Raw genomic sequence first — 24,989 nt, 5'->3', positions numbered from 1 at the left:
AGGCGGTGCCATCCCAGTGTACTGGGGTCCCAGCCCCCAGCAACCTCTGGCCAGAAGCCAGGATGTTGTTGCATCTTCTTTGGTAGGGTACCCCCCTTCTCAGCACTGACATGTTGTAGGACTACCCTCAGCCCCCTCTTCCTCTCTCTAGTAGCAGGCTATGCTCTGGTCTGTTTTCAGCTCAGATGTATCATACGATACACCATCTTGCTGCCTGAGTCCGGGCAAATCATTACCTGTGCCATGCCTCAGTTACCAGCATCTAGTCAATGGTTGACACTTCATAAGTGTACTGAGAGGTTGCACTAGACCGTGTCCTGAGTTGCTGCAGTGATGGAGGTCAGATAAGAATAACTTTGTAAAACATTCATACACAGCAAGCTTGACTGCTATCAGTTGTGACAAATGAACGTAACTGGCCAGAACAAAGTTTGCCGTCATGCATTGACTCCCTCAGCAGCACCTGACCAGCCCAAAGCCCTGTTTCCTAACTGTGCTCCAACAGTGGCACTCAGAAAAGGGTTATTATTTCTAGCCCCATTTCTCTTTCCTTCACTCTCTATGTCTCTTTTTTAGGGCTCAGTGGAAAATCTTGATCAGGCCACAGACCATGCTCTTAGCCTGTAACCAAAATGCCTGGTCCCTTTAGACAGGAGACGAAACACCTCCTTTGGAGAGTGTTATGCTTCAATAAACACCTCTTTGTGGTGGCCCTCATCAGTGGTGAAACCTTGTCCAGGCTGACAGTATGAAAGCCAAGGGGCTTGTCCCCAACAGGCCAACAAAAGTGCTGCTTTATTATTTACGCAGCTGCCTGTTTCTTGGGACACTTAAAAAAGAGGTCAGGGTTGCCCAACCATAGTGTGTCTGCAACATTTTTCCAACAACCATCAAGAAAAGAGCCTCATGCTTAAGACTTTGACAGGAAGCTGGATTCTGGCTCTGTCAGCAATGGCATTTGCAAAGGATTGGTGATAAATTTTGTGGTGCCAGTTTATCCTGACCATCTTGGAGCTGTTTCTTCATCTTAGCTGTCTGATTCAGCCTCCAAGCTCCTCCTCCTCCTCATTTATTGGGCCTGACTGACTATTTTGGCAGAAGAGATGGTCCCAGTCAGTGCAGATGACACTGGGGAACACTGGAGCCAAATCCTGAGCCCTGGGTTTTATTGGGAAACGATTCTCAGCCTTGCTACCTCCTGTGATTTATGGCAAGCCTTTTGACATTCGGTGTTCATCAGAAAGCCTGATTGCCTGCAGCCCAAGACTCTCAGCTTGCTTTTCATGTGCGGGAACGGCATGTTCCCAGCCATGCCGATTCCAGAGGAAACAAGCCCCAAGAGTACCTTAAAGGCTTGGACGCAAATAGCTCCCACTGTGTATTATTTTCAAGCCAGTCTCATGATTTTGCAGGCCTGACTCATTCTGGGTAAATGTGGAGGGTTAGTCATGTTAGTCATCCATAGGCAAAGAGGAAGGACTTCACTGGACTTACGCCAGCACAGTTTTTACTGCTGTTTTAGGGCAAAGAGCTGAGCCAGATTTGCAGGTCCCTGACCTTGGGATTTGTCCTAGGACCTGTTAGGGGGCACACCAGTGAAAAAGTGTGGATCCAGATCTTCTGTGCATACCGCTGATGGCTTTACATCCATCTCCCTGCTGAGGGCTGATGAGCACCTGATCCTTCCTGAGCTAAGGCCAGGTGTCAGTAGAAGACTCATCGGCTGCCACGACGGCTGGCCCACAGGGAAGCTTGCCGCAGCACACGAGTGGTGGCTGTACCACGGTATGCTGTGGCAGAGAGCTCACATCAGGGCGCTGCTGGCCCTCTATCCGCGGGCACGGCCGCCAGCCGCTCTGCACCACTGCTGCAGACGCCTGAACCGTTCATGATCATCTCTGGTCTTAGCCCGTGCTGAGGCTTCAAGCTGCGTGGTGTGGAGAAGGAGGGAGGAGGAGAAGAGGTTTTTTTAAGCCCGATTCCCCTGCAGAGCCTGTTGTCTGCGCTGGACGTGGCATGGCCAGCACAGGAGCATTTCCCTGCGCCCCTGTGGTCCACGGATCCGCGGATGCTCTTCAGCAGCAGGAGCAGCAGTGCTCAGCGCCAGCCCGGCTGCAGGCTGAGCCGGGAGCACCATCTGCCGGCTGCGGAACGGCCAGCTGGCTCACCCGAGGGACAAATTACAAGGTGCTTCACAGCGCTACGTATGCCGCTGCACGGTCGTTAGGCCGCGTAGCAGATTAGAGATGAAAAAGATCACAGGATTGTGTAAAACCCTCAGCCAAACCTCCTCCTGTCTGTGTTACAAAAGGCACTCTCCAACCCAGTCAGTCTCTGTGCTAGAGCCGAGCAAAACTGCTTGGGTGAAGGATATCCAGTTGTAAGTCAGTTGGAGCTATTTTACAGCTCCCGCAGAGCTTATGGATGGTTTCAGCTAAAAAAAGATCAAAGCATGTCACCGGGTAGTTTTCTTAATAAGAGGGGTCGATTTTGTTCAGTTTGAAATATGGGTTTGTTTCCAAATATTCCTGATGATAATAATAATATTGAGGGGAGCACAGGGAGCCTGAAAGGGAAACAAAATGTATGTCTCCAGTGCAACAGTAGACCCATTTAAGCAGCTCCCATGTAGAGTTTTGTTGGGTTCCTCAGGTCTGCCAAAGATCCAAGCCAGCAATTATTTACACTGTGCTGCTGAGCCATCTTCCTGCTTTACCCACCTCACCCTCTGGTCCACTGAGATCTACACACCTCTCAAACCCATAGCCCTTTCCCCCTCCAGCTACTAATCCTTCTGGCCAGTACAGAAGGGTATCTCTGCCTTTTTTTTATTTTTTTATTTTTTTTTTTGCCATGCTCCAGTTCTTCATGTGCAGGGGCGAAGCACATTTCCCACTTGAGAGGCTGAGCCTTCATGGGTGCTGAAGAGAGGCTCCTTTTGCGGAGAGCCGCCTGCATTGATGCCTGTGACGTTTACTCCCTGTGACACTGAGTTTGTCTGTGGTGGCCCAAGCAAGGCTCTCTGAAGGATGGTGACCGCGTCCAGGATGAGCAGTGGCATGTGGCCTGGGCTCCTGGTCCCCAAAGAGCCATGCTGGGGAGCACTGTAGCTGCCACTCCGCATGGGAGTCTAGCTTTCCTCTGAGGTGCACAGGGACAGGAGTGAGGTGTGGCTGGCAAATGGCCAGGGTATGTTGCTAGACCTGGGAGCTCAGTATGGTCCCTCTCACCTCCAGGGTTATCTCACCTCCTGCCAGCCAGCCAGGAATGCACTTCGACTCGCTCAGTCCTGCCTGTCCTAATTACACCTTCCCTGAGTGCTATACATAATTTCACTCCCACCCTCACAGTCCTTTTTCTCCAAGCTGATCCTGCTTGTCCTTTAATGGCACATCACCTCCTCACTTTCCTTTGATTTTCATCCCCAGATACCCCACCTCTCAGCACTTCTGTCCCTTTCCTTCTCACAGCTCTCAGCCACCTGGTCAGCGGGTGCTGGAAAAAGATGCCCTGGACCCGTACTTGCTTTCTGGACTCTCAAGAGAAATACTTTTTTGGCTGACACAGCGTGAGCCTGTGCAAGTCATGACCATTGAGAAGGAATAGGCTCTAGTACTGTAACTGAGAATATGTGAAAAATGAATCATTGTAGCCCAGGCTAAGGATGAGCCAGAACTTTTGAAGTGCTCTAAGCTCACTTGCTCCAGGCACAGCCATATTCTACACACCATGGCTCAAGAGGATATTTCCTAGAGACTTTTGCCTTTCCCTTGAAACTGGCTGCCTTGAATGTCGGACTAGTCAGATGGAGGCTGGATCTATCCCCAAACTGCTGCCTGGTTCCAGGCCTCAGTTTTGCATCCTGAAAATGGGAAAAGTGGGGGAGCTGTCTCACTAAGGCACTTTGAGAGCTGCAGGTGGAAAATACTTTGTGGGTGTCCATGCCTTGAACCGACCCTGTATAGCCATTGCAACATTTCTGCCCCTTCTGACATGAAATAATTTTCTTGGTTTCTTGTGCACACCTTAAGCTTTTCTCCAGCAACTAAAGAACAGCCTACACATCTGACCCGCCTGCCTTTCCCCACAGTTTGGCAGAAGTCATTTCCTATGAGATGTGTGATGGATATGTCCAGTCACTACAGTAGGCAAGGATCCGCTGAGCTGTCCCTGCATGAACCTTCAGGAGAACCTGCATATGGGAGGATACATTCAATACTGGTAAAGCGCAAGCAGACCTTATGGGAGGCTGCTCAGCATGTGTCACCCATGCAGAGAGTGGCATTAGGGAACATAAAGGTTACAAAGTCAAGCTTACAGCAAAGAGGTCATGCAGGCGTTTGCATGTCCTGGTGTGTCAACACCATCTTTAATGGCACAATCTCAGACTGATACAGCGAAAAAACCCAAACAAACCAGACAGGCTTCTGGGCACACCAGCACCTCTCCTGCCTTTTCAGAACCAAAATGCTCAAAAAAAGATGCTTTCGTCTTTCATTGTGTATCAGTCGATCTAATAAAAGCTATTAAATTTCCACAGCCTTTGCCTAGCTTCGTTTCTGGAACCACTTGGCTGTAGGAGCAGAATAGCACAGAGCATGTTCAGTACAGGATTGCAAGCAACACTTACACATTCTTGGGGTGCTAGGGGATGTTTTGACAGGCATTAGACACAATTGAAGCTGTATTTAGCTGGTGCAAAAGGCAAAGCTGCAGTCAAGTCAGTTGAAATCTGCTTACTGCACTGCACAGCTGGACCTTCCTGAGACTTTTTGAGCTCTTTCAGGGTTGGATTCTCTGTGCTCTCTAGACAAGATTAATTTATTTTTGTTTTGATCTCATACCTTTTGCATATATTTTAAAATAAGAGACTTCAGATTCCTTCTTGATCTTTTTAATGGCCATTTTGTTTTTAAAAGTCTGTCCTTTGGGCACTTTGCGTTGACACCAAGAAACTTTTGAGATATCTGTGAGCTAGACTTGGAATTTTTACCCCCACTTCTTAACCTCATTTTTCATATCCATTAGTTGCATTGGTACCAGGGTGAAAGGCAGCAAGAGCATTAGAGGCTTTGTTTTTCACCGTGATTACTTGCATAAGCTCTTTAAGGACACGTCAGATCTTCTCTGTACTCTGGAAATTAAACCTAGACATCTTACATTAATGTTTTGGTTTGTTTTTTTAACAAACTGGAACAAATTACCACAGATCGTGGTAGTTCTCTATCTCCTGTTGTCTTCAGACCCTGTCTGCCATTCCGGGAGAAGAACAAATAGTCAAACACATATGACAGCGCTCAATGCAAGGGTCAGTAGTGATCCATATTGGTCAACAGGTCAGATGGGATAATACACCAGTCATTCTGGCCATAAAATGTATTTTAATGCTCTCTGGGCCCATTTTAGAAAATTTACAGAGCTTTTGTTGGTAACAATAAAAAAATTTGAGGAACATTATAAAACAATTTTGTATCCCATTTCTTTAGACAGTACTTCATAGAGCTTTTGAGAGCTGTGATTAAGTGCTTTGAAACACATTTGGGACAGTTTTGTTTCAGGCTTTGCCTCCAGCCTCTTTGGTTTGAAAAACATGCTTATTTCCAGGAAAGTGACTATTGCATTTAACTGAAATTAGAAGTTGACTGGGAAGGCTGCTGGCTCTGAAGCACCCAGGTGCTGCTGGTGCTTCTGTGAGCTTGGAGGAAGGCCTAGCTGCCTCTTGTAACAGCTAATAAAAAAAAAAAGTCCTCCTCCTTACTTTGTATCCAGCTACAATTATTTTTTTCCTCATTTTTGCAATCCCTTTAATTTGTCTTGGAGTAAACAAAAATAGCTCACCCCAGTGAACCCAATGGTGTCCTTCCTTTCCAGTTGGTCAAAACATGTCTGAAGGGTTGCATGATTTCAAAATGCTGTTGCTGCCGGACCCAAGGAATGAGAAAACTCTGGTTCAAGAGTCCTGAAACAGACATCTGGAGACTTACAAGAAACAACTGGAAAGTCTTCTTCCTCCTATCAGAAATAAAGGCCAAGTGCAAGGTGGCAGCATCCCCTGCATCCCAGCAGTGCTGACCCAGTGGGGCTGAGACCCCACAGGGTGGGCAGCCTCTTGGCAGCCCCTCAGCTCCCCCAGGGCAGCATCAGCCTCTGCAGCTGCTCCTTACACTGGATCCGGGACAGCCTCTTCTGGCAGGGAGAGCACAGCCACCCCCAGTACTTGAATTAGACCACCAAAACCATTAAACTGTGCTAAATATCACAGCATTGAAATTCTATTTCAATACAATAATAATAATAAAATTTTTAAAAGTCTTATTTCCCTCACCTTTCAGTTTCTGGGGTTTTATCTTCTACTAGATAAATTTTCAAGCTTTTTCTCGGTGTACATAACACCTTAGTTTTTAAAATGCTCATGGCTCCAGGAGCTAGGGCTTTAATTAGTGCAAATACTGTCAGCCTTGCTGTAATAGGATGCAGCTGGGAGGCTCAGCTGGCCCTGAGATCAGTTGCTGTCGGCGGCATTTTCTCCTCACCTAGGTGCTTGCACACTGCCTAGCCACCCCCCAGGGTGAGGGGCACCGCTGGCTGGGTGAGCAGGACTCCGTGCAAAGGTAGCATTTTGCCAGTGGTGCCCTGCTCGGGCAGAACCTGTCTTGTCATGGGATGGCCAAAGTCCGGCTGAGAGCAAATCTTTGCTGGGCAGGTTTCCCTCCCTGAGCCTGCGTGACCTGGGAGGGACTTTCATCCGCCTGAGGTGGCCCTGAGCAAAGCTCAGGCTCCAGCCAGCCCTGCCTGATGGCTCAGCCGTGGGGACTTGCTCCCCTTCAAATCCTGCCCTGGTCCAGCCCTTCTGCCTGGCAGCTGCACCCCGGGTGAAATGAGTTTGACTGGTCTCAGCCCATGTTTTAGCTGAATAATGTCCACAGCACAAAAATCAGCTGTGCAGTGTGGAGAAGATGCTCGTACAGCTCTGGGGCAGGGTGGTGCAGCTGGTCCTATTAACCTAGGACCGGTCAGAGTGGCTGTGGTGGGTGGCGTAACAGTAACTGGGATGTCCCACATGGCCAGGAAGCACAGGCTGGGTGCACTTCTAAGTAGCTCCAGCAGCTCTTGGCCTGGGATAAGCCCTCACTGAGAGACCGCTGACCCTCCCAAAACAAAGACCCCCTTCCATGGACTTCATAGGAAAGCCCAAAAGCAAAAAATTAAGGGGGAATGGGAAGGTTTAGTCAGAAGCTAAACCTGGGGTGAAAGTGGCATGTTGCAAACAGGAGGTGGGCAGAAAAAGCAGGTCACCGTGAAGAAGGAGGAGCAGATGGAAGTAGGAATTGGCCTCTATTCCCCTTAAAATTCTGGGGGAGACTGAGGCAGAGACGATGGTCACATATCTGTTTCCTAGCCTTCTCCCTGAAGCACGCTGCCTGGCCTCCAAGCAGCAGGCACGGGCAGCCTGAACCCAAGCCCCCCCATCCCAGAGCACCCAGTGCACCCTGGCCCCAGCAACGTCTCCAAGGCAGGAGGCAGCAAGGGCATGCCGAAAGCAGCCCTTCCAGTTGCCTTTGCGGGGGATGGAGAGGCAGGGCAGTGCTGCTGGAGATTGAATCTGGTGATTACTTTAAGGGATTTGCTGTCTCTTTCTTTATCCCTCTCTCTCTCTCTCTCATTTTCTTTCTTTTTTTTTTTTGTTTTCCCCTTTTCCCTCCCTCTTATCCCTTTCGTGGTGCATTTGTCTTCGAGGAACCTGGGGTGTTCTTTTCATCAGTTCAATCTCTCTCTGGCACTTGAGTCCTGATTGGCTGAAGGACTTAGTGAAAAAAAAAATCTTTAATTAAGTAGATAATCTCTTCTTAGGAAGTTCTGCGGCTCCATTTCACCAACCCCCTTTAGCTCTTACTTTAGGATTGGTTACCCTTTGCAGAAGTTGGGATTCAGGGGGCATACGCTTCTTCATCACACCAGGGCCGCCGGGTGGAAAATAACTCCATCCCTTCCCTAATTTTGTTGTGTTTCTTTTTTTCTTTTTTTTTTTTTTTTCTTTTCTCTGGTGGTGGTGGTACCCAAGATTTTTTTTAGGATCTCCTTTCTCCCTCTTTATTTGGATTTTATATTTCCCATGGACCCTTATCTGGGCATCTTCTTCCTCACTCCCTTCTTCCAATCCTGCTGTGCCTGGTGAGTATCAAGAGCACCTCAGTCTGTGTCACAGGCAGGTGCTCTTCCCGGACACCCTAAGGAAATTCCTCTTCACCTTCCTAAATATCCCCTCTTTCCCACTTAGCTCAGTTCTGGTCTTTAATGGGACCAGATATTTAACTAAGTCCCAACACACTCATTGGCAGAGAGGTTAGATCTAAGGAAGTCCCCTTTTTCCCCTGCACCTCCCAACAATAACTATGGGCCAAATCCTGAGGGGGGGTAAAATAGAATAGAGGAGAGCGGATGGGGAGGATCTAGCCCCTCACTTCCAACTGGGAAGATAACCCAGTGGGAGAGCCAGGGATTTCTGTTCTTCCAAAGGCTCACAGTCAGTTTGTCCCTTGTCTTAATCAAATCAAGTGGGGTTTCTCCCATACTCTCCGAAGAGGACAGTCCCCGATTAAGAGCTCAGAGCCAGCAGGGGTGACTTAGATCCACGCGTCACTCCAGATGAGCAGCCTGAGACCCAGGCTCCTCGGCAGGCACAGGGTCAGGATTACACATCTGAAATTTGTGTATTAGGATTTCCTGGGGAGAAGCTTTTGGTACAGAGATTGCTACAGCTTGGTTCCCAACCACCTGGGTCCCATCAGACCAATTCCCCCGTGCACAAACCTATGGTCTCCTGTGGGCCTCTTGCTCTGTCCTAAGGGTGGTTTTACATTTATTTCCAGGAATAAGTGTTCTGTAAGGGTGAACAGAAAGAGATTACACTTGCATCAAATCTCATATCATTCCTTGCCGAGTATATCTATCCCATGCCTGAATGGAGATGGACTCACATGACCTGGCTTTGTAGGTATTTTTTCCTATGTGACTTTTACCAAGTACCCCAAGCTTTATTCTCCATTTCTGTGATGCCCTGGGGAACCTGCTCAGTGGGTTACAGATTTATGTCTAACAGCAAGGCAAGTCTTTTTCCGTTCAGTTACTAAAATCCTGTGCCTCCCCCATAGCAGATCTCTAGGGTTATTACCATGGATGAGAAACTAAAATTACAGAAAGAGAAACTCAAGAATAAATGGGAACTCAGTCCTGTTAGGCTGGGAGTGAAATTTATGTTCTTTCAGAGCTTATTTACTCCCTTCATTAAAAGAATGTGCAACAATTTGTATGTGTCTAAATATTATACAGGAGCAAACTCAAGATAAATCTCCCTTCTGGAACAAGGGGAATATGTCTGTTATGCAGAGAGGCTAGGCAAGAATTCATGCTGCTTTTTTTTATTTTTCTGATCTTCCTGTATATGTTTCTTGCTTTCCTCAATATAAATAGATTTAGAAAACATTAAAAGATAACCCCCCCCCCCAACATTTTAAAGAAACAGTTCAAAGGGGAGAAATTTCAGACCACAAAGTAGAGTTAAATACAGAAATCCCAGGCATTTTCAATGGAATTTGGGTATCTAAATTCCCTGTCTGCCTTTTGGAAGTTTTTCTCTAAGAGAAAAGTTTATAGATAGTTCTGCTTCTCTCTGCCTGTTGTTCATAGGTCATGGTTTCCTGAAAGAAAGAAAAACTGAAAATCTTTATTCAAAACAATCATATTACAGAACCTGTCCCTTAACTCTTGAGGAGAAAAAAGCAAGGTTTGTGGGAATCATACAATAACCCTGCTTGCAGTTTTTGCTGGTTGTCTTTATCTGATCCAACAGCTTAAAATGCAACAAGATTTTTTCCTGTGATTTAATCATGAGAATGGCGGCGGGGCGGGGGGGGGGGGGGGGAGGATATAGATCAACAATTTTTTTTATATATGTATATACACACACACACACACACACATATGTGGCCACTTCTCTGAGTGTGGATTAGATTCTGCCATGTCAGCTAGGTTGAATGGTCAGCATGTTTCTAGATAAGCAAAATATCAGAGTTGTATTTAGGAACTAGAAAACAAATAAATATAAAAAAAGAGAGAGAAATGAAGGCGGGGGGCGGGGGGGGAAGTAAAGCTCCAAATGATAATGAGTTGCCTCCTGGTCTCCTATCCTGTGGGAAAAATGTGACAATCTCTGATGCAGCAGCTTGTTTCTAAATGTTTTTTTTACACTTCAGCTTTGGGATCACCTTTAGTTTCCAGTGCCACTGGTTTTCTAATAACTTGGGGGGGGGCTTGTACTTGAGAATGAAATTCAGATCCAAGATGAAATTCTATCTATTTTCTGTATTTACAGTAATGATGGTAAAGATCTAAATACAGCTTTATAATTTTCTAAAGAGCTGAACCAGCAGCACAGTAGCATGAGTAGGTGATAAGGTATCAAACAAATACTTTAATGGGAGATTTAATAAGGCTCTTGGGGCATATTAAACCAAGGAGTGGGGTGCTGTTACTGGTTAAATTTGTAACTGAACAGAAGTTATCAGAGGCTTATTAGTATTTGATATATGTAAAATATAATGGGACAGCTGCTTGGCAGGGTTATTTGCTTTCTGGTTCAACAAAACTATGATAGAGAATTCCTGCTATAGATACTCATTAGCTTTGAGATAATTTCCTAATATCAGACACAATGAAAATCACTTGCTCTAGATTTGCTTTTCACCTGCATGCATAGAGTTGCAGTGAGGGAAGCAGCGTGCCCTGCCCAGGGCCCTGCGTGGGCTGGGGAGGAGGCTGAAGAAATCAGCGGGACTTCTCTCTCTACCTGCTGAGGTCTGTCTCTGCTCTGCTTCAGTCCATGTAATGCCGTCCTGGAGTTTGAAGGTGGAGGAAAAGAGGTTTAGTTAGCTAGAAACCCTGGATCCTTTCTTGCAGAAAAGAAATAATTTCAAGTGTTTCCTTTCATGTGAGTGATGTCACAAAGTTTTAAATCAGTGTGGTGACACCGAAGTCATGGGAATTGGGCTGGTTTACACCCATTGTGGATGCAGCTAGCTAGTTAGTTTAGGATTATATTCTGCTTTCCTTTAAAGTAGTATGGAAAATTAGTAGAAATAAATAAATTTAAAAAAAAATCACACTACAGAGACAAAAATGGAGATTCATTTTCACAGTGATTCTTATTTGCAGCACAGAGATTACTCTAATGGCATTGTCAATATTGCACTACATCCGTGGAACAAGTGGCTTAATTACTCTCTGCCCTTGCTGGAGACTATATCCAGAATAGAGATGCATTTTTCTTAGCTAGATCATATGAGCAAAGACAAAGTGCACAGATTTTGTCTCCATTATTTATGCTGAGAGGGAAGGAAAGGTAATAAGAAAAATTTCAGCTAGCCTCCAGCCATACGACAGTCCCATCTCCCCTCTCCTGAATCCACTTGCAGTTGCAAGAGTTAAATGTGGGGTGTCAAGTGTACCAGTCTAAATGAATCCGTTACTTGTCTAAGTCCTACAAACTCACCCAGCAGCGTGCCCGCCTGTTGATCAGAGAGCTCAAGGAAAATGCCTTCTGTCTCTCCGACTTAATAAAAATGTTTAGAATATCCTGCTGGGAAATTGCTACTGTACCATTTGCTCAGCTGCAGATGGTGAATTGGCATATCCTGAACTTGGCCTTTTTGTGAACCTTGAGGTTTATCCTGGGAGGAACAGATCCTCTGCTTCAATGCAGTTATGTCAATTGACACCTGCTAACAGGCTGGTTTGCTGTAAACCCTGAACTCGTGGATTACTGTCCTCCTCCTAAAGCCACCGTGCAACTGCTCGGATGTTCCTAATCCAGGATGAGGCCAGCAAGGGTTTGAAGCAAATCCTTCTTGCACACTGTGATTTTGGCTTTTCCTACCCAGGTGGGAAGCAATGTATCTCTTGTTTTGACCACAAAAGCAAGAGAAGAGAGCACTTGAAATTGTCTAGATCTTGCCTACACAGGGGCATTTTACCAGAGTTTTCTCACAGCTGCTGCCAGGGGCTCAGATTCACACTGACACCATCCTGAGTGTGGTCCCCATAGCAAAGCGCTTAAGGTCAAGGCAAAGGACAGGAGGGAAACCAGATGGAAAAATGACTTGTTCATGCTGCTACCCAGTTGCGTTAGGATGGGGACCCATGGAGCTTACACAGTCTGAATAGCCCTAGGTTCATGGCCCTGTGTGATTCAGGTCACCCGATGCTCTAATCACCCGGCTACAGATGCCGTCTCTCCAAGTCCCAGGAAATATTTAATTAGCTGTACAATGCAGAAGTAGCTCCCAAAGGAAAATTCCTCTGCAAAACAGCCATCAACTTCGTGCTAAAGTACCCACGGGGGCTGGAGCATAGCTGGGTCTGGCCTGGAACAAAGGGAAAGGATCTCCTGCTCTCTCAGTGCCCTGGCACAGCCCTCTCCCTCCCGTTCTCACCCAGGGGAATCTTTCCCAAAGCAAGTTTTGTCAATATAGACACATTTCCACAAAAAAAAAAAAAAAAGTTAGAGTTGCCAGAGTGAAATTTGCAAACTAGTTCTCTCAACTCTTTCTAAACTGTAACGGCAAAGATCAGGTTTCTTGCGATTTGGACCAAGCTAAAATAACAAGACCTCCTTTTTGTGGTGCACCTTGGAGAGGATCTCCATGAGGGCAGTTCTAGTGGAGGTGAAATGGGCTTGTTGACCACAGGAGCAGTTTTCCAGGGCAGGGAAACATCCACTCTAAATCTCTCATGTGTCTGATGTCTGGGCACCAGTCCCGCCACCGTGGGTGCCCTCATGTCCATGGCAGGGCTGCAGCATGGCTACACTTTGTCCCCCAGCTTGGGACAGCAGTGCCTGCTTCTACCTGCACCCAAGCCCACTCTGGGATGGCCCTGTATTCTCTGTGCTGGATTTGTAGCACAACAGGACAGTGCCTTTCTCTCCCTTACCAAAGGATACCTCTGTCTCCAGACAGCATCACTTGAAAACACACAGGGGAAAAAAACCCATACCCTAACCTGCACCTTTCTCCCCTGCATCCAGCCATGGTCCACCCAGCTACTGGGATTTTCAGGGAATAGAGAGGCACTAGAAAACCAGCAAGCATCACTGCACACCAGATAGCCCAACTGCAGAGCAGAGCATGCTGGCCCATTGAAGGGACAGAACGCAGACGCTCCAGAGACTCATGAGAAGTAGTGATGAGGGTTATTTTGCAAACCTGGAAAGAATGGAATGAGGCATTTTTAGGAGAAACTTCCCTTTTCTTGCTTCATTTCTGGCTAGGAATATTTGGGGTTGCCTCTTAGGCCTTTTTAAAGCCTCAGTTCTTTCTGCTATGACACAGCTAAGCTGGATTCACCCAGCCATCCTCCAGATTCTTAATGATGGTCACTGCACTGCATGGAGTCCTAATGCTGATGGACCATTTGCACTGAAACAGTCTTTCACGCTGGAGAAGGAGACTGACACTGGCCAGCATCAGCTCTGCTTTGCAAGCCCCTGGAGAGAATGATGGAGACCAGCCATGCTGCCTTGTGGCCCTTAGAGATGATCCCTTCAGTGGGAACACCAGAAAGTTTAATTTTGGCTAGGACCACCCCTACGCATACCCCCACTCCACCACTGTGCAGTGCCCAGCAGGATGGGGAGGACAAGCATGTTTGTACTCAGCCATCACCATAACATGGCCAAGAGTAGAGCATGGATAGCCAGAGCTGGCACCACAGCAAAACAAGCAACCATCATCTGTGGGGGATGCTGCTGGGACACACACCATGAAGGAACAGTGGTGTGACCTCTTTCCCTCAGCATGGTCCCACAGGGAGAGTGGTGCTGGCACATGATCCAGCTCCTGGGGCTGGGGACAACGCTACTACCCTGAGTTAAGCCAAAGAGCAGTTTGGTAGGGTAAAAAGCAAGGCTGGGGGAACAGGAAAGTGAAAAAAAAAAAAAAAAAAAGAAAAGGGCAGGGGGGATTGGTATGAAGGGCAGCTGTGCAGAGGAAAGCAAAAGGAGACAGCAGCAAGGGGATTGCAGCCCAGTACAGCTTTGCTGGGGGGAATGGGGAAGGAGAAGGCACCATCCCAGCTCACAGGGAGCAGCGAAGGGAGATGCGGGAGAGACTAAAGGTGCCTGCAGCCAGGAGACAGGCAGGCTGCAGGTGCTGAGAGAAGACTCCTGGGATGCCAGGCATTCCCCAGGCCCCTCTGCCATCACCCCCTCCCTGCTAACACTGTCTCTGTCTTCCAGGTCAGTGAATAATTTCCTGATGACAGGCCCCAAGGTAAGAGAAATCCCTTTGATCTCTGTCCCTGATTCCACTAAACCCAGGGAGGGAGGGGCTCCTCCTTCCCACTCCTCTCCATCCAGCCTCAGCCAGAGCTCCCCTCACCCCCAGGTTTCCAGCATCAAGGCAGAGGGGAGCCAGCAATACCTGCTGTGAACCATAGCTCCTTGATCTTTGTCAGCTCTGAGCAAAGTTGGCCCGAGGTCCTTTTAAGCTGGCTGGGGCCAGATTTTGGAGATTTGTCTATTGGCACCAGCTGAGGTTCTCACCTGTCATCTATTGCTTCCTGATGATCAGGTTAGCATCAGGATCCACATTCATTGAGCTGAAAAGGTACTTTCTGTAGGTCCTGCAAATCATACTTCCCCCATGGAACACAAATGGAATTGCTAGGACCTTCTTCAGTATTTTTGACACACCCCCCCCGCCTTTTTTGCACCCCTCTTTCAGAGGCTTTTTTTCCTAGCCAGGACCAGGTGTAAAATTCACCTGATTTTTGTTCTAGCTATTTCCCAGGAACATCTCCAAGCCCATCTAGCTCTTTCTACAGCTCTTAATGCTAAGGTGGAGTGACCTTGCCCCAAACCACAGGCTGTCCCCCTGGAGCTGCGGTGAAGGAGGAGGCATGCTGAGGCACCTGCTGGCCTGGAGCTCCCCAGTCTCTGAGGAGAAGGCTCTGCCTCCTATTGCACTGGAGAGATAAGGGGTTCCCCATTGCAGGGGCTGGCTGGCACATCTCTTAATGTGGCTAACAGCCAACAGCTCAGCCTTCTCCCACAGGAGGCCCAGGCTCTGACCCAGCACAGCAGAAAATGCATTTGCTGCTGCTGCTGGTGGTGAGCTCCACTCCCCAGGGGAGCCAAGCCTGAGACACCTCAGTTCTGTACATCTTGTCTCTGTAAGATGGCATGCAAGTTATTTTCAGTTGAACGCCAGCCTTCTGGGGAGCCTGGGGCCATGTTCTTCCTGGTGTTTTGCACTGTGCATCTCCATCCATCTAGACCCCAAAGCAGCAGGACCCACAAAATGCAGTGCAGGGCAGGAAAGCTACACCTGCATCAGCCCCTCTACTGTGTGGGAAGCCGCTGGGGCTACACCAGCTTTGCACTGCCTGCGACAGAAACTAGAGCTGCTGAGTGACTCCCCTGGACCCTAGGAGTAGCCTGGGGACATTCCCAGTCTGTCACCCGTGGGGCTGTCCCTGTATGCTGGCCAATGTGTCCTGCCTCTGTTTTGCAAGTTAATGCTGAGGGGGCTGAAGTGGGGCACACACCATCCCCCCTTCCTGACCTGCTCCTCTGCTCCTAGGCCTATCTCATCTACTCCAGCAGCGTGGCAGCCGGGGCACAGAGCGGCATCGAGGAGTGCAAGTTCCAGTTCGCCTGGGACCGCTGGAACTGCCCAGAGAGGGCACTGCAGCTCTCCAGCCACGGCGGGCTGCGCAGCGGTAAGGAAAGCATTGGATACCACTACTGAGACCCCCTCGCTACAGGTTAGAGCCCATGGGCCCCTCTTCTTTTCCCAGGTGCCTCCTTTTCTTCCCCATCCCCATCTGGGATGTGCCTCTCCGAGGAATGCCCCGGAGGGATCGTTCCAGGAAGTCCCTTCACCCATCAGCTCCCAGACACACGCTGGGATCCAGCTTCAAGACAAGGCAGCCTCACAATGCCAGGATCACCTCCAGACCTGCTGAGCCCCAGCTTGGCAGGACAGGAGTGTCCCACCAACCCTCACACAACTGGCTCCCTGCAAGGATGCACCACCACAACGTGTGGCATGGGCTGCTGGACGTTCCATGACTATGTGGTGTCTCTTGCCAGGGTGTCCCAGGGAGGCTGAGAACCAGCACAGGGTGGTGGGGTGGCAAGCAGAGGGATATGGCCAAAGGAAGCAGGAAAGAGCTTATCAGTGGCTGTGCTCTGGCCAAGTGGCAGGAGAAAAGTCTTCCCACAGCTTCCAGATGTCAGGGTCACCTTGGGCGGAAATCCAGCATCCATGACCTGTGCCACTGCAGGGCATGGAGCTGTGGTCATTGTCACTCTATCCCATTCCTTGCCTGTTTGCAGGTGCCAGGAAATGTTTCGGTGCATACCTGGTCCTCTAGGCCCATGTATGGCATTGGGCTGAGCTCATACCTGCCCTGTACAGGCAGGACCTGGGTATGGAGGAGAGCCTCAGGCCTCTGGTAGGACTGGCAGCAGACGAGGGACCAGGGTCCCAGGCAGAGGTGGACAGAGGTTTCAAAGCGGGGCCTCGAGGAGGCAATTGCAAGACAAAGTAACGCTCTGGGACTGGGAGCGAGTCCCTGAAGCATTCCCATCAAGGTTATCTGCTCAGGTACCTTGCTGGTATTAAATGAAAGCCAAAGGCTCAGTGAAGTCCACTGATGATCACCACACTGGTCCTGGTGGGTAGGTATAGTCCCTGCTGTGAGCCCTGGACAGTGTCCAGAAGAAGGTAAGGCTTGAGATGGCTATGAGGAAGGAGCTCTTTAATACTTGGAGAGAGCCCCTTCCCCTCTGGGGTCTATTAGCACGACATGGGGGACATTTGGCTGTCTGCTGTATCCCCACTGCTGAGCTCCCACAAGGACAGCCAAGTGCTAAACTCATCCACACCCTCAGAAATGGCATGAGTCAGTCTGGACCGAATTTGGGAGCTTCTGCCTTTGTGCAAGCCAAAACTAACCTAATCTGACACGTTGGGCCTCCTCTCCACCCCACAAAGCCCTGCCCATTGCAAATTTCTTCTTATGCAGTCTCCTGCATGGCAGGAGTTGTTTCTAACACTGGTCTCGCCATGAAATCTTTAGCACATCTGCTCTCCTTGTATTTCCACTTGACAGCAAACCGAGAAACCGCTTTTGTCCATGCCATCAGCTCTGCGGGTGTCATGTACACGCTGACCCGGAACTGCAGCCTGGGAGATTTTGACAACTGTGGCTGTGACGACTCCCGCAACGGACAGCTGGGTAAGGAGAGATGAGTTGCCACCCCTCTCTCATGTCCCAGGTGGCAGGATACAGCTCCTCTCCTCTCTCCTCTCCCCTCTCCCCTCTCCCCTCTCCCTCTCCTCTCCTCTCCCCTCCAGAAACAACTCCTCCTCCTGGTCCCTGCACCTGGAAATAATGCCCAGAGCAGAGCTTTGCCTAGCTCAAACCGAAGTAGCTCTATGGAAGCTAATGGGGCCACCTCCAATTTACATCAGCCGAGGCTGGGCCCTTGGTGTTTTCCATTACTTTCTCAATGAGTAGGAAAGTAGAAGGGGGTTGCAGTTTCCCTGTTTCAAATCAAGAACCACTCTGTTTAAGCTGCTGGAGGGAATGACTGTATCATACCGGCGAAGGAGAGAATCTGATGCCGAACATCTAAATGGCAGGTCTGGTTAGAGCAGCACTGATCAGGCACCTCGGGGTTTTCAGGGTCTCCAGGACCAGAGTGGCCCCAGAGCAGAATTACCAGGAGGGAAAGTAGGGTGGCATTCATAAACCCCTCCAGCATTTGTCAGCGTGGCAGGTGCATGAAAGCACAACCAGGAGAACCGCTGTGGCAGCACACAGCCTTCACCCCATTCCTGACGCAGCAGTACCCAAGCCCACAGCCACTAAGCACCCCCGGGTGTGGAACCCAAGGCTGCACCACTCCAGTTCTCTGCTCGGCTTTTACAGAAAACATTGACATTTTGGTCTTTTGTTTTGAATGGAAAGAGGCCAAATTTCAAATTATCAAGATCTTTTAAAAGCCATTCCCCGCCCAGCTGCACTGGGCAGTTGGTACATGTTAGTTTATGACAAACTCCTCTGGAGTGTCCAATATTTAGTAATCTGCTTTATTGGCTAATAGTTTTTAAAACAGCCACTGCTTCTTAGGTGTCGGAGGCAGGGGATAGCCCATCTCTAGCAGAGCTAGACTTTTGGGCAATGACACACCCAATATTATCTTCTCTGGAAAACTGAGTTACTCATGCTACACTTCTTTTCCCCAAAACATATCTGTTTTTCATGAAAATTTTCCATTGTGAACTTAAAATCTTGGAAGGCAAAGGAAAATTTTGGGCTTGTCCAAAACAGTGTGATTCAATTCTAAATTACATTGTGCTGAATCCAAGTTGGTGAAAGGTTGCCATTCTGCCTTCGGTCCCAGCTCTTGATATGGACTTCATCATCCTCTGCAATTACTCACCTCCCATGAGACACCCCAGCCTTTCCCTGGAAGAGGGGACCGTGATCCTCTGGGGAAGTCCAGGCAAGAGCTGGGCCTTTCAAGAGAGGCACAAGGCCATTAAACCACAACTCCCAAGATGTACCGCCAAGGCACGTTAGGGTCAGAATGTTCCAGATTTCAAAACTTCAAAATTAATTTGACATTTTTCTCTAGGAGGAAAAGAAGCAAACCGCATGACATGTTTCCAGTCAGCCAAGCTAAGTTTTTGAGCTCCCACGCAGTTAGGAAAAGTACCCTCCACATCTTTCTGTGCATTCTCCCATTTCTGTGCTGACTTCTTTGTCTCTTTATGATAAGTGGAAAATCAGACCCTTCTGAGATGCTCAACATCATCCCAGGATTCTGTGTGTACCAAAAAGAGGGCCTCCTCAATACATGTGTGCTGGGCTTGGGTTGTTTCCCAGAGGAGGGGAATCTGTTCCCTCTGACCAGGATACCTCCACCAGTTTGCTAATCCATGTTAGCAAGATGCTGCCCCTGCGAGTTAGACTGAACCAGTTCAAGTCAGAGTTTGAGGGAACCTGAGTAAAGACCCAATGCTTTATCTATATGGCTGCTAATGCATGATAATTAACAGCTTCTGAATCCTGCTCTACAGAAAGCCTGGAAATCCCTGGGTTTGTCCCACAGGACATACCCCTTCCCTGCCTGAATGAGTCACTATCCAGGCCTCAGTAGAAATGTCATGAGCCCAAGGGGAGGGAATCAGGGAATATCGCGAGGTGAAAGGCTGGACTTGCCCCACAGCCTCCATTCCCTCCCATCACTTCTGAGACCCTTTCTTGTCCCCAGAGCCATAAGCCAGGCACGTGAGGGGCTGGTTCCCTGACAGCACACATCTCATCTCCTTTCCTAGGGGGGCAAGGCTGGCTGTGGGGAGGCTGCAGTGATAATGTGGGCTTCGGGGAAGCCATTTCCAAGCAGTTTGTGGATGCCCTGGAGACTGGACAAGATGCCAGAGCTGCTATGAACCTGCATAACAACGAGGCGGGTAGAAAGGTAAGCCCTTCTCTCCCTCCAGACCTGACAGTGCATACCGGATTGGCTCTGGCCATTCACTGTGGAGAGTCACAACTTGCTGTGGCTAAAAGCACGTGTCCAGAAAAAACAGCTACCGTGCTGAGGAGAAGGGGATGGCAGCAGTACTGACGTGATGGGTGATGTTTGTTCTAAGGTAGCAAACCTTCCGTGATCACACTGTTAATGGCTTCCTGCTGTAGTCTTTCTCCCGGTTCAAGCAGGGGAGTACTGTGGAGAAGCAAATCTGTGAGCTTTAAGCCAACAACCCCCGGGCAGGACTACTGTGCAGGGAGGGTCGATGGCAAACCCCTCTGCAGGCATGGAGCCATGTTTCTCCATGCACTGCAGCACAGAAATGACCCCTCTGGGCTTTATCCTGAATCCCCTCTCTCCTCACACTGTAGGCCGTGAAAGGGACCATGAAGCGGACTTGTAAATGCCATGGCGTGTCGGGGAGCTGCACCACCCAGACCTGCTGGCTGCAGCTGCCTGAGTTTCGGGAGGTGGGCACTTACCTCAAGGAGAGGTATCACAAAGCCCTGAAGGTGGACTTGCTGCAGGGGGCAGGGAACAGCGCTGCCAGCCGGGGCGCCATCGCCGAGACCTTCAGCTCCATCTCCAAGAAGGAGCTAGTCCATTTAGAAGACTCTCCTGACTACTGCCTGGAGAACAAGACGCTGGGGCTGCTGGGCACGGAGGGCAGGGAATGCCTGAAGAGGGGCAAGGCGCTCAGCAAATGGGAGAAGCGGAGCTGCCGGCGGCTGTGCGGGGACTGTGGGCTGGCAGTGGAGGAGAGGCGAGCTGAGATGGTGTCCAGCTGCAACTGCAAGTTCCACTGGTGCTGTGCCGTGCGGTGCGAGCAGTGCCGTAAAAGGGTCACCAAGTACTTCTGCGTCCGCAAGGAGAAGCGGGAGCGGAGCGGGGGTGGTGGGGCCAGCCGCAAGCTCAAGAGAAAGCTCTAACTTGCTTCTGCTCCTCCATGGCCCTTTCTGCCCCTCTGCTCTCCTGCCCTCCCCATCAGCCCCTGGCAACATTTCCCTTTGGCTTAGTTTTGTCTTGATCCCAATGCTGCCTCACTGGGGCTGGGGCAAGGCAAAAGAGCTTGCATGAGCCCCTAGACCTTGGCCATACAGGGCATTTCCCATTAATGTAGTGGGTGATGACCTCTGGGAAGACTCTCAAGTGTTGACAAAACAAGGTGAGATTTGGTCCCCTCAACTCAGAGTAACTCTATCCAGTGACTATGGTTTTATTGCTGAAAACACAGGTGGTCTTGGTGGCTCCTGCTCTTTTGAGTTTGTCTATTCCCCAAACAAGGATCTGCTCTGGGGGTTTTAGTAAGTGAGATCAGCACTTAGGAAAGCACAAGGAGATGGCACCACCACCAGTGTTGGGCAACTCAGAGTGGTAATCCCTAAAACAGAAGATGCTTCTAGTACCCTAAAAAAATAGAGGCACTAAAATAAACTTCTTGTTGCTTTTTATTAAGCCCTACTCTGAAAGGGAGTAGAAAAGGTGTGCAACTCCTTCCCGCAGCAAGCCAGCCTCCAGGAGGCCCACAGTGTCACTTCCCATTCTTTGACAGCTTTGCTAAACTCTCCAGTGCTTTACTTTGCATTCGGGATGGCAGCAGCAACACTGAAGCTGCTGCTTGGCCTGCCCATTAAACAGCTGTCCAAAAGAGGAGTCCCATCACTTGCTTTTTTCATGCTTTCTCCGTATCTTCTAAGCCTCCGGGTCTGGTCTCCCTTTTCACCCCAGCTTCCCTGCCAAAGCCCTTGACTGATGCCATAAAGATGCCCTCACACACTTCTCCAGTCCGTCTTTCCTCCCAAATCTCTCCCAGAGAGGAGCTGCCAGCTGAGCCCATTCCCCACCTCCTGGTGTACTTGCCAAGCACTCTTCCCCTGTCAGCTAACTAACTAACTCCTTCCTCCTAGTCTGAGAAAGTAAAGTCAGTTACTATTTAATGGTGTTGTAAATAGGAAAGTGAAGCACTTTGAAGTTTAATTTATTGCACAGTTACTGTGATGTATACATAACAGTTTTTCCTCTACCGCTTATTGTATATATTCTATAGGCTAAGCAAGCAGCAGGAAGATTTGGTTGCTGCATCTCTGTTCCCTTGCCAGGGTTGGGGTAGGGAGGGAAGAAGCTGTCAGCTGCAGGACCTGGGGAAGCTCACTGCACCATCACAGTGATCTCCCCCAGGCTGTGAGGTTATCATCTGCTTTGCTGTTTGAAGTGTCCTTTAGCAACATGAGAAGCCAGTAGAGCTGTGTTACTGGTCATTAGACCTGTCTTGTAGCCAGTATTTGTAAACCAATAGCCAATGCAATAAATCAGTAGCTAAGTGCTTGCAAAATGCTGTTGTGTCTGAGTTGTTGGGTATTTTTTTCATCCAATTGTGTGTGTGGATGAATGTAGTTACAGTTCTGGAGACTAAAACCCAGCCACTTACCCATCTGTCAAGCATAAGAAGAGCTGACCAGTTCCCTCCATGCAGCACAACCTTGGCCCCTACCAGGAGGGGAAAGGGCCTGCTCTCTCCTTGGGCTTGCTTAACGATGCATCCAACTGCAGTGCAGCTGCCAGGAAGAAAGGGGGTGGCAGAGGGGCAGACAGGGGCCCAGTTGCCCGCTTCAGAGATTATACATTAAAGACACTCAGCAGCTTGTATGTGTCTCTTAGTTTTCAGATAGCCCCTCAACCCTAGGACTACTTTGTTGGGGGTGGAAATGTGGACCCAGGGCAAGCTGGGGTCTCACCAGAGCAAGAGCATTCACGTCAAGCAGGAATCTGGCCCTTCAGAAATTGCAAGAAACAATCTTGACCTATTCTCAGGGAAATCCGAAACACTTCCACTTCACGCGCAAACCACCAGCTGTTTGCGCAAAGGTTCTTATTAATACAGTGACCCTGCCCACGGTCTCCCTTGCACCTCTGCCAGCAGGTCCTCAATCTTCCTGTGATGGGAATGCATCCTCGGGCAGGAAAGCAAAGAGGTGGCGAGAGCCTCTCACCCAGCAGGGAAAGCTCCAGCACAGGCTGGCTTGAGGACCACTGCAAAGCAGAGAGGACAGCTTCTACCCCCTTGTCCCTCTGTCCCCCCACTATTCCATGGCCAGCTGGAAATGCAAGAAAAGGCGAAGATGTGGAAGTTCTTTCCCCATTTCCTCCCCTTCCTCAGTGCATGGCAGGCTGTGCTACCCCGTCCCTCCCTGCTGAGATTATTGCCCCATGCGGTTGTCCCACGAAGGCCATGGCAGAGCCCAGGATGTGCCCGCTGGGCACAGTGACATGCGGGGAGCATTACAAGCGTGAGCCCCACCGCCGCACGCTTCTTTCTCTGGGAGAAAATGGCGACACCGCAGCTGCAAAATGTGCTGACCTCAGCAGCGGGTCGGGCGCGGAGGGGTCCCCCCGCCCCGGTGCAAGGAGCCCTTAGTGGCAAAGGCCCTGCTGCCATTGTGCGGCAGGATTGGATGCTTCCATGTATTCATTTCGGTTTAATGAAGGCGCATTCCTCAGAGGAGAAATATTTACATTCAGCTTCCCAGGTGGTCACCTTCGCCCAGATGACACACAAACAGGCAGCCCCCCGCTCCCTTTTCCAATCCAAACCTCTTTAGAGGGCTCAGGGAGGAGGGGAGCAAGGGGAGGGGGGCTGCTGGGGGAGCAGAATAGAGAAGGGAACAAAATGCTAATAAATCAGCCAGCCAGCCCTTTTCCCCTCCCCTCTGTGGAGTCAATGGAAAGTGTCATTTCACATGCTAATCCCCCTCCGCTCTCTTCACAACACCTTTTCCGAAAAGTGTTTGGGAAAAGTCCTTGTGGCCCGTTTACAGCTCCCTGCCGCTTCGGATTCCTTCTTGTCTAAGGCCGTGGCCCCCGTGTGGGTCTCTCCCTCCAGCAGGGCTCCTTACAAAAAAAATCTCAACAAAGACTTTGGAGTTCATCAGCCTCCCACTGAAATTCACAGCTGCTGAACAAACTAATCCCCTCTCTTGGCCTTTCTTCCTTTCAATGGGTTCTTGGCTTCAAAGACACTTTGGGAAAGGACTTTGTGGGGACTCACACTGCTCCCTCAATAGAAGTTAGTGCAAGCATTATCTGCAGAGCAAGTGGCTTTACAAACAAATACTGCCTAACAATCTCTGCCCCTCCAGCTCCCCCAAACACACACAAGCCTAGCCTGCAGACATGATGTTATCTGCAACAGGATTAGAGCTCTGTTCTCTGTGCCCAGAGATCCTTTCCTACTGCCCCCTCAATTCTTTGTCAACCCAAAGGCCTTCTTGCCCAACAGAAAAGGTTTTCTCTGTCAAGAGGCGCAGGGATGCTGTGGTAGAATGTGCCCACATGGGAGGAGGCACTGCCGAGGAGCCACTGTCCAGAGACCAGAAGCTGTTACTAGCCAGCAGAGCTAGTGCTATAAATGGAGGAGCACTTCCAGTGGGGATTGTGAGGACATATACCACACCAGGGCCCCAGCGACAGGGCTTCCACCACAAGCCTCTCAAAGACCCTCGAGTGGGTCACCTCGCTTCCCCCTGCCTGGTGTCCCTAACAAGAGTTTTAGGGACAGTGCTTGCTGGGATAAACCTGAAGCAAAACTGAGCAACAGCGGGACAAAGGGGCAAGCAGGAAGGACTCGCAGCAAAGGCAGAATAAATAGCCACTCTCTGCATGAGTCCATAGGTAGCGGGAGCTGTGCGTGCTGGAGGGAACTAAAGTCAAATGCATCTGAGAAATACATGGAAAAATCCATGCTTATTTCTCCGTGGTACAAGTGGCCTGAGTTAAAGAAAGAGAGGGGCTGGAATGCACAGGGTACTTACCGTAACTAGCAGAATCTAAGAAATACCAGGCATGTTAAATGATCTCAGAAAGCTAGGACTTCCCTTATATACTCGTTAAGCAAATGTACACCTCTGGGGCTACCTGCTCACTTGTGCAGCATCAAAAGTGGTCATAACACAAGTGCTGCCTTTGAAAATCAGCTTGCATCTTCCTGATGGGGGACAGCTGGGAGGCCAAGCCAGTTGCTAACTGCTCCCAGACCAGGCTGCAGAAGCTCTGCAAGACTCCCTTACACTTGGTGTTTGCTTCTGCCAGCAGCAGAACTAACAAAGGCTGGTTTTCCCTGAATGTTTATGCTGTGTCCATAACACCCTAGAGCTCTCATAAACCCTAGTACCTTCCCAGCAATGGCCCTTCAAAACTTCCCCATCCAATCTTTCTCAACCTTTACTTCCCCCCAGGTCCTCCAACCACAAGCCAGGTAATAGTCTTGCACATTTCAGTCTCATGTGTGCTGACTGGCTGGCCTGTACATATATACTAGCTAGCCAGCTGACAGCAAAAAGAAAACATAAGTTTGAGATTACATCAGTTTTTTTGCAGAAGCTAGTTTGAT

General features: G+C 49.3%; 1 protein-coding gene across 1 annotated transcript; it reads left to right on the top strand.

Moving 5' to 3' along the window:
* The first annotated feature begins 7,960 nt into the window (after positions 1-7,960).
* On the top strand, positions 7,961-24,955 carry WNT8B (Wnt family member 8B). Its single transcript, XM_049811008.1, has 7 exons — positions 7,961-8,172; positions 14,291-14,324; positions 15,636-15,774; positions 17,173-17,298; positions 19,407-19,549; positions 19,975-24,722; positions 24,779-24,955. Exons 1-6 carry the CDS (start codon positions 8,114-8,116, stop codon positions 20,530-20,532), a joined length of 1,059 nt encoding a protein of 352 aa, XP_049666965.1. The 5' UTR covers positions 7,961-8,113; the 3' UTR covers positions 20,533-24,722; positions 24,779-24,955.
* Positions 24,956-24,989: the final 34 nt, after the last annotated feature.

The sequence above is a fragment of the Accipiter gentilis genome, chromosome 9 (assembly GCF_929443795.1).
Source record: "Accipiter gentilis chromosome 9, bAccGen1.1, whole genome shotgun sequence".
Classification (NCBI taxonomy): Eukaryota; Metazoa; Chordata; class Aves; order Accipitriformes; family Accipitridae; genus Astur; species Astur gentilis.
The sequence above is the reverse complement of the archived record's forward strand: the minus strand, read 5'-3'. Positions and strand labels throughout refer to the sequence as shown.

What these genes read in the sequence shown, in the direction of transcription:
- WNT8B (XM_049811008.1), top strand. Translation starts at nt 8,114, where the DNA reads ATGGACCCTTATCTGGGCATCTTCTTCCTCACTCCCTTCTTCCAATCC. An exon ending in CCACGGCGGGCTGCGCAGCG is followed by an intron (nt 15,775 to 17,172) that starts GTAAGGAAAGCA and finishes TCCACTTGACAG; the next exon opens with CAAACCGAGAAACCGCTTTT. An exon ending in ACAACGAGGCGGGTAGAAAG is followed by an intron (nt 19,550 to 19,974) that starts GTAAGCCCTTCT and finishes CTCACACTGTAG; the next exon opens with GCCGTGAAAGGGACCATGAA.